The 9,097-nt window shown below is 38.6% G+C and overlaps 2 protein-coding genes across 3 annotated transcripts in view; one reads left to right on the top strand and one right to left on the bottom strand.

The window, feature by feature from the left end:
- Positions 1-4,881, top strand: part of MRPL19 (mitochondrial ribosomal protein L19) — a 5,364-nt gene extending 483 nt beyond the window's left edge. Inside the window, exons 3-6 of the mRNA XM_027641056.1 lie at positions 2,039-2,157; positions 2,690-2,824; positions 3,596-3,777; positions 4,541-4,881. Of these exons, the coding sequence (XP_027496857.1) occupies positions 2,039-2,157; positions 2,690-2,824; positions 3,596-3,777; positions 4,541-4,756 (652 nt within the window). The 3' untranslated portion in view covers positions 4,757-4,881. The remainder of the gene's footprint in view (positions 1-2,038; positions 2,158-2,689; positions 2,825-3,595; positions 3,778-4,540) is intronic.
- An 83-nt stretch (positions 4,882-4,964) lies between these two features.
- The window catches only part of GCFC2 (GC-rich sequence DNA-binding factor 2), a 21,311-nt gene continuing 17,178 nt past the window's right edge, over positions 4,965-9,097 (bottom strand). For both annotated transcript variants that reach the window (XM_027641054.1, XM_027641055.1), the window contains exons 16-18: positions 7,206-7,352; positions 6,729-6,853; positions 4,965-6,359 (exon numbers count right to left, since the gene is read on the bottom strand). In XM_027641054.1, the coding sequence (XP_027496855.1) occupies positions 6,245-6,359; positions 6,729-6,853; positions 7,206-7,352 (387 nt within the window). In that variant the 3' untranslated portion in view covers positions 4,965-6,244. The remainder of the gene's footprint in view (positions 6,360-6,728; positions 6,854-7,205; positions 7,353-9,097) is intronic.

Below are 9,097 nucleotides of genomic sequence, written 5' to 3'. Positions count from 1 at the left end.
TGTGTCCCAGAGGAGACAGGGAAGGTGGGGTGTCTGTGTGTCCCAGAAGAGACAGGGAAGGGAGTCTGTTTGTCCCTGTGCCCACCCCAGGCTTGTGTCCAGGTCTGCTGCGGGCTGGTGGTCATTGTGTGAGCACTTACTGAAAGAGCCAAGGCGTTATTACACAAAATAAAAGAAAGGAAAAAAAACACGGGAAAAACATACAATTTGTAAAGTTCTAGCAAAGATAGAAATATTGAAATATGCTTAGAACACCTTAAAATGCTGTGTTCTGGAGTTCCTGAAAGCAGTGAAACGTGAAAAAAAAAAAGTGTACAGCAGTAAACACTTTTGCAGATTTGGGGTTAATATGTGAGGTTGTATCTGCTAAAAGCGTCTCTTTCATGTGCCACTGGGTGACAGGCACATGTGTCCTGTGTCTGCCTTTGCCTCAGACCTTGAGATCAGTTGTGAGCACATGCCTGTTTGTAAAGTGGAGCTGATGTCAGCACTGGTGAAATCCTCATGAGGTGTCTCATTCTGGGTATTTTTGATGTCACCTCAGCCCATTTCATAGAATCACAGAATGGTTTGGGCTGGAAGGCACCATAAAGATCATCTCATTCCAACCCCTCTGCCATGGGCAGGGACACCTTTCCCTTGACCAGGTTGCTCAGAGCTCCATCCAATCTGGCCTTGAACACTTCCAGGAATTGGGTATCCACAGCCTCCCTGAGTTTTAAACCCAATTTGCATTGCTTTAAATGATGCCCTGTTAAAACTTCAGTACTGTGTCTGGAAAGAGAGTGGTAGTACTGTATTGTTCATCTTCCTCTCCGAAAAAACATCCACTAAACCCATAGCATGTAGGCAGCCCAGGAAGGGGAAAGGTATTAAAAATCAGGTTATAAAAATGCCCCTCTGTCTTCAGATGGAAATATCTTTTAAGAAGTGATGAGTCTACATGGCTGTTCTAAAAAGTGCAGTGTGTGATGTGGCAGCTGAGTAGAACAGGGGCTACATCATTTAAATGGCATTTTAGTCTTCTGAGATTGTGTAACTTTGGAGACCATGAGTAGGTTTGTAGTTGTTTATTTTCTGTGTGGCTGCCTATGGACAGCAGCAGAACCTCTGTGCTGCCACACACGTTCCCTGTGCTCCCCCCACAGCCCCTGTAAGGTTTGTACAGCAGGTTTGCATTTATCCTCCTTCTCTGTGTTGGGCACTTCTCTCCTGACCAGATCCAGGACTTTTAAGTCACATCTGTCCTAGGGAATTAAACGAGTCCAGCTTCATCCTTGAGCTCTGAGGCCAAGTGGTCACGGGAGTGGCCACATCCAAATGGTCTGTTGGAAGTGGTCCTCAGCCCAAGCCAATCCATGTCAGGAAGTGTTGCCTTCAACTCAGCAGTCAGATAATTGAGGTCCAGGCCATGTGGGAATTCCTGGGCATGATTTAGTTTTTTGGAGCAGAAAATAGTTTTACGAGTCCCTTTAAGCTTCTGTAACACAAAAGGACATTTATGTCGTGTCTCCTATAGAATCAATTTGTGAAAACTGTAATAGAGTGTAAATAGATCAAAAACTGTAATACATTGTTCCATATCTATTACTAGAAAGTCAACAAATAGTAAGTGTTCTGTCATGTGAATTGCAATTAAATGATGAAATAACCTGTTCCTCAGCTGTGGAAGCAGTAAATGAACTGTCCTCTTTCAGTCAATATCAAGCTCCTCCAATATCAACACGTATTACTGGTTTTGGAAAACATCTGTTTAAAAGAACAAAACAAAAACAAAACAAGAAGACCCAAAAACTCCAAAACAATAAAGCCCCGCAAAAAAAAAAAAACCAAAACAAAAAACCACCAACCTTTTGGATAACAAAAAACAATAATAAAATAAAATTGGTGACTTCATGAACTGCAGTTCATATCTCTGAAAAGGCAGCTGTGGTGGTTACCCAGCTGGTAATTTTTAGGCCAAATACTTGAACTTCTCTACTACTTTTTATGCAAATGCTTTTGTTTCACACTTTTAAAAGTTTGGCTGTTCCTACAGGTTCCTGAGCCCTGAATTTATACCTCCCAGAGGGAGAACAGATCCTCTTAAATACTATATGGAAAGAAAGGATATGATACAGAGAAGAAAAGTCTTCAACATCCCAGAGTTCTATGTTGGTCAGTAACAGCACTAAAACTTTCATAATTCTGTCAGTATTTTACATTCTGTGGGGTATTAAAAAGTGTGGTCAGATTTAGAATAAAATAAAACATCAGTGTCACATGTTAGAACAACTAGTATGTGTTTTATACATAGTACTTTGTATTTTAATTTTATATTTACATCCAGATTCATTAAAAGTACAATCCTAATGTGTTACCTTAAGTGTTTTTTTTTCAATCCTGGCACTTGAGCATATGGTTTACCAGTAAAGCTCAGGAAAGGAAAATACATTAAAAGTATTTCATTCAATTTGGATAGTGAAGAGTAAAAAAAATAAAGAAAGAAGGTTTGTAGTTAACCTGCAGTATCACTTCAACATATATTCATATTTTAATTCAGGTCATGTTAGAAGTTTGTTCTGTTTCTGTCAGTTTTGATGGAAAACAAAGTATTTTCCCAATGGGCCTAAACATGTACACTTTGTTTGACACTTCCAACATTTATTGACTTGGACAGCCTGTTTATTCTAACTCCTTTTCTTGGCAGGCAGTGTGCTTGCTGTGACCACTGCAGATCCATATGCCAATAACAAATCCAACCGGTTTGTTGGCATCTGCATCCAAAGAGGAGGGAAAGGACTCGGAGCTACGTTTGTCCTTCGGAATGTCATAGAAGACCAAGGTGGGGCTCTAACTGTGGTACTTATGGTACAAGTGTTAAGCAAAAAATGTGTAAGTTGTAGAAATTTAGTCTGTGGGGAGGATGACAGCAGGCTGAAGTAAAATTGTGAGTCTGCCCATTAGGGTATCCTGCAAGCCTGAAACTCTGTACACAGAGATGTTAGTGTGCTTGCTATTTGAAGGCATGGAACTGCTTAGTAATTTTTTTGCCTCTATACATGGTGGTTTTTAGACATTCCATGATGACTGTGCTTATGTCTGAGCCTGGGCAGTCTGTTGCTAGCCACATAAATACCAGCCCAGTTTGAGCACGTGAACTGGGGATGTGTGTGTGAACTGTTTAACAAGCAACAGATCAGCAGAGTTTTATCATAGGATCATATTCTGGTTTATGATAAAATTGAGGGCAATTAGTGAGGTTCTGAGAGCAAATACGTAAGGGGTGGGTGTCTTTTCATATACACTGAGATGAACAATAACATCCATAATAACCAAAAGGGAGTGAAGTTTAAAAGCCAGGCTCATCTTCTTTAAACTCAAGCCATGCAATGTCTTGTAAGCCATCCTGTTATCAAAGACTTGACTTTCAAAGAAACCTGCAGTTGCCTGTGGAGACACAGTGCAATGACATGTGCACACAGCACTGCAGTTCTCTGAGAAGTAAAAAGCAGTTCTGCAATGATACAGGAATGTGTAGCACTAAAGAAATACTAATTTGCTGTTAGTATTTCTAATAAATTTGGTTCATTAAACCTGATTTTCCCTCTCTAAGGTGTTGAGATATGTTATGAACTGTACAGTCCTCGGATCCAGGCCATCGAAGTGCTGAAGCTGGAAAAGAGGCTGGATGACAACCTGATGTACCTGCGAGATGCCCTCCCCGAATACAGTACTTTTGATGTGAATATGAAACCTGTGTCTCGTTTGGACCACGAAGAAATTCCTGTAAACAAGGTAGGAGCCACATGTTTCAGAGAGGGGAAGCAGAGGATTATTTAGGTAACTTCCATATCTGACTGTATCAGCTCTTTGCTACATTAGTTACCAGGGTGACAAAACTAGGTAAAATCAGGCAAGTCTTTGTACCATTTCTATAGCAAAAGAATGTTGAGAACGTAAACACCTACTATCCTCAGTAGTTAAATTTGAAGACATGCAAGGAGCAGCAGCCTCCACCTGCCTCTGTAGAACTCTGTGCAGAGGGGATGGCTTTTCTTACAGAAATGTCATTGTTAATGGGGTTGTTTGGGAGTGGTTGGTGTCAGGAAACACCAAGGTAAGATGGGTGAGTCAGCTAAAATCTGCATCTCAGAGAAGATCCAGAAACCAGCAGACACTGTTAGAGTGTTGTGTAGGAACTCAGTAACTTACAGTGATCATTCCTCCCTTTCCCTATCACACTACTTTTATTTTTCCTTAATAAGGAACAAAACTACAAAAGATGAGTTCACTTTATGTTTCAATTATGGACTGTGTAATAAATTGAGACTGTGTTAACTAATAATTTTCACAAGATGCTGTGACAACATGGACAAAAAAATTCCTTTTATCCTAACAGTGTAAAGTAGTAGTTCCTTAACACACTGACAGATTGGTCAATTTTCTCTTAGTTTTCTTCTGTTAGAGCAGCAGTTGTCTCACCTTTTGGTAAACTCACACTCAAAAATCCAATTACTTAATACCTTTGTATTCTTTTTTTTTTAATCCTTCATTTTAGCTGCAGGTACGAATGAAACCTAAACCGTGGTCAAAACGGTGGGAAAGACCAAAATTCAATATAAAAGGAATAAAGTTTGAGCTACCTGAAAGCAAAATGAAAGAAGCACAGAAGTGGAGCCAGCCATGGCTGGAGTTTGATATGCTGCGAGAATACGATACTTCAAAAATAGAGGAAAAAATTTGGAAAGAAGTGAATGAAGGACTTAAAAAATAATACTGTTTTTCACAGTCTAGGAATTACTGAGAAAATTCATATTTTTAATTTACTGTGGATGAGCAGTTGCCAAGTTTTGTATATACATAGGCAAAGCAAACAATAAAGTTAACCTTTCCAGAAGATTTTAGTGTGCAGACTTTTGTGACTCAAGTGTCCACTGCCTTCCCAATGCTTACAAGTCATTACAAAGAATCTTTCTTCCAGAAACAAACATCTACAGAGCTAAATTTTGATAGAACAATTAATTACATTTTTGTAATAGCACAAGGCTGGTGCCAGAGACAAGCTGGGATGAGACAAAGGAAAACAAGAGAAAAGCAATGAGATCATCAGCTTGTGGTGATTGCTGATCAGCAGTTGTATTTTTGTTGTCATTCTGAGAGGAAAAGCAACAGAAATTCATTATTAGAAAGCAGGATTTGCAACATAACTCCCAAAGGTAATGAGGGTTAGTGGAGCCTGAGGGTTTTCTTTCATACTTAACATTTTTGTCACATGTGAAAGAATTGAACTGTAGGTGTCATTAGCACAGAAAAATATTTTATTTTCAAAATAAAACAACATTATTTAAAAAGTAATCTTTTGTCTGTTAACACTGATCAAAGCTATTTACAATTAAAATATTTGACAAAAATATATTTTTAACTTAAAAAATATAAAAGAAACCATAAGGGATTAAGTCTGCAAGAATTAAATTCTAGTCCCAGATGATTTTGGAGAAATAGAGCCACAAGTAAACACAGAGTCTGTGATACATGACAGTTTCCACAGTGAAGCATTCCTGTTATTCTGTAAAAATACTTATTGTAAATATACAAAGTTCTAAAACATTAGAAATCTAACAAGGATATGAAGTAGATCTTACTGGGAAGCAAAAAGGAAGAGTTTCCTAGAATTCCAGTTCTTAGAAAGTAACTGAAGTTGGTTTGTACTTATCATTATGATGTCTGTAGTAAAAGCTTGACTCCTTACACTGCCCCCCTTGTTTCTCTATCAGATCCAAACTCTGGCAGTATTATGAATTCTTTTTCACTAGGAATGGCTTAACAACAACCCTCCCAAAAATCACTGTGGACCACAAGTTAGAAGAGCTCAAGGACTGCTGAGTCAGAATGACATTTAGCAATCAATACTGAAAATAGCTTGTCAGATTGTCCACAGGCTAGCAGTGACAAACTTCAGAGGCACTTTCTGTTTCCAGGAATTGTTCCAAGACAGATACAGCAGTAAAGCACTGGCATACATTTTAGAATGCCTGAACCATCACTTAACTTTGACAGCTGTAACTTCTAAAGACTCTTTTAACCTAAGAGTAAATAGCAGTAGAAGATATTTGGGGAAAACACCTCACATATTTAACATTAGGACAGTGATTACCATTACATCTTTGGGTAGGCAAGATCCACTAATTAAATGTCATATTAGAACTGGTCCAGTGTGAATAGCAGGCTTGTTTCAGTAATGCAAGTACTGCTTCAAACATTTCTATTTCCCAATCATTGACTTAAGGTGTTCAAGTTTATGCTCGTCAATGAAGTCTTCAACAATATGCAGAGCTCCCACTCTCACCAACAGGAGAAGAACTTCTTTTGTTTCATCACTATTTAAGAATTAAAAAAAAAAAGGAAAAAAAATTATAGCAACACTTTTATGTACCTGTCTTAAGTACCCTTTATGTTTTTTAACTTTAAAAAGACTCAGGTATCTCTCTTTGGCCACTTGTCACCAGTTGACCTTGGCTACTCTGGTCACCAACAGTACCCAACAGTACACCTACCACCTCAAACTATCACATTAAATGAGTACTGCAGAAGCACTCCTTCACATCACAGTCCCTATCTTTTGTTTTATGTATGTATGTGACAAGAGCATCCTTGACAGTGCAAAATATGTAAGGCTTAAGGAATTAAAAAAGTACTTAAAGTATTGGAGGAAGCACTTTAATCCCAAGGAAAGCCTTATCTAGTACCTGTGGTTATTCTTGTGTAGAGTACAGGCACATTGCAGCAAGTGCTGGCAGAAGTTCACTAATTCAGGGAGAGTTGATCCACTTTTAAGATCTTGGAACCATCTTTCTGGGAGGCAAGCAACCACCTGCTCACACAAAAAATATTTGGAAAAAGTTTAAAAAGTATTTCAATATAATCAAGTCACATCACTTCTGACAGGAACCTTCAGGCAAGTTCAGTCATTATTAGTGTGGTTTTTCTTTCAAACCAAGATTATCCTTCCAAGTAGTTATTCTTAACAACTTAGAGACCAGTATTTGCTCTAAAATGTTTTTACGCACCAAGGTCATTAAAAAAAAAAATTAAAAACATATTTTAAATGTGGTTTAATTTTTTTTTATTTAAATATTCCACCTTCATAAAGAGTTTTGACCCATCTTCATGGGAAAAAAAGCTTATAGCATACACCCTCTTCCAATGTACATGTTATCTTTTACCTTTTTACACTTTTCTATATTATCTGGCCCCAGAGGTGTGTTTAGGATGTTCAGGAGAAGGTAACGATTCAGTAGCTTGCTCAATCCCAAATCACGGACCTTATCTTCTTGGACAATCCCATCCCAAAGAACAACATTGGAAAGCAGCTGTAGGAACAAAGAAACAAAGAATCTGTGTATCTGGGAGCTGTAAGTGTGCTAAAACACAGTGTTACAAGTTTCATGCAAGAGAAAGATAAAACAGTAATATTATGTCCATTACCCCAGGATTCACTCTCCAAACTTACTGTGACTTAGCCACTAATAAACTGCATATCATAAATAACCTAATTAATTTTACATGTGCATACACACACACACACACACATACACACCCTAATACATGTATATATGACCTCCCAAGGCTGGGAAGAGCATTTTACCCTTCTAATAGGTTAACCAATTTGCTAAGTACAGAAGATTACCAAGTAAACTGTCAGAGCAAGGCAAAACTGTAAAAAATTACTCCATCTGCTCAGTCCCTCATAACATGATGAGGTTGGTGGCCACAGTTCACTGCAGCACAAAGATTTTTATGTCAGTATTATTAGGCATCGAGGGTTTTTCTTGTTGCCCCTATCACTATAAATACTTACAATTGTTGTTATTTTTGTGTATAGTGTAAGGCTGTGTCTGTGAGGTATTTGCTCACAGACACAGGAAGGAAAGTTACTTGAAAATTAACCTGTTCTGAGTCAAGGAGGACAAGCAACAGGACAAGCAGGGAAACTGGAATACCATCTTGGATTTTAATGAGGTTTTATGCATCTAAATCTCATCTTTAGAAAGAAGCCTGCTCCCAGAGGAAACACAACTTAAGCAGAAACTGAATCACAGGCATTCAGGAATTCTCAACTCAGTACCCCAAAAGTAAAACTGTACTGATACTGCTTATATGAACACCACAGTGACTATATTCTACAATAATGGTTACCATAAATAACATCATTTCATAAGGCAAACAGCCATTCCCTGTGATTGAGCTGGTAGTGTATTAGACCAATCATTTCTCCTCATTAGCAGGCCATGAAGGTCCTGTGCACCAAGGAGACAAACCAAACAGATTTCTTCTTTCCCTCTATGTCACCCTCAAAATTCCTGGCTGACAGGGTGACTACCCCATCCTTACCAGCCTAGAAGGTCCCTGGCACCTGTCCAACCCAGAGGTGGTGACAACCCTGTCACAGAATAAGAACAGCACACAGAGCACTGTCTAGAAAATCAAGCCATGACAATGCCAAGGGGACCTTGAAACAGAACTGTTGCTGTACAGAGACACCCATGAGCGATCACAGTGGCCAGGGACACCTCCACCATCCTCTGCTTCCTCCAAGGACTGAGTGACTCATAGTCCTTCATGTTTCTAGTCTAAAATCTGACTTATATTACTGATTATGCAATCCAAATATTAAGATTTGACCCAATCTACAGAGAATTCACGTATTTAGGAGCCATAAACTAAGCTATGCTGTAAGTTTTGTGCCATGTTACTTATAAAATTATGCTATGCCAATTTGGATTATAACAATACTGTGCCATTCTGATCATAAAACACTATGCTGATCCTAAAATTCTGTTCAAAATAATAATTGTACCAACAGCTTAGTGCCATCATCATTTTGCACAGGATCTCCAAAAGAACCTGTCTGTTCCCACAGTGTTGGGTGACAGTGACTAATATGATGTAAGGCCAACAGGCCTGGTGAACCCATTACATGGAAAAAAAAGATGAACCAGCAGGAGCAGATGGTGAGCATCTCTTACCAGAAGATGTATCAGCTGGGTAAACAGAAAATAAAGTGCTCATTTATAGTTCATTCTTAAACCATTTTGCTCAGTGAAGGATAGGTTGG

This window comes from Corapipo altera, unplaced genomic scaffold (genome assembly GCF_003945725.1).
Source record: "Corapipo altera isolate COAL_440 unplaced genomic scaffold, ASM394572v1 46, whole genome shotgun sequence".
Taxonomy (NCBI): domain Eukaryota; kingdom Metazoa; phylum Chordata; class Aves; order Passeriformes; family Pipridae; genus Corapipo; species Corapipo altera.
The sequence above is the reverse complement of the archived record's forward strand: the minus strand, read 5'-3'. Positions and strand labels throughout refer to the sequence as shown.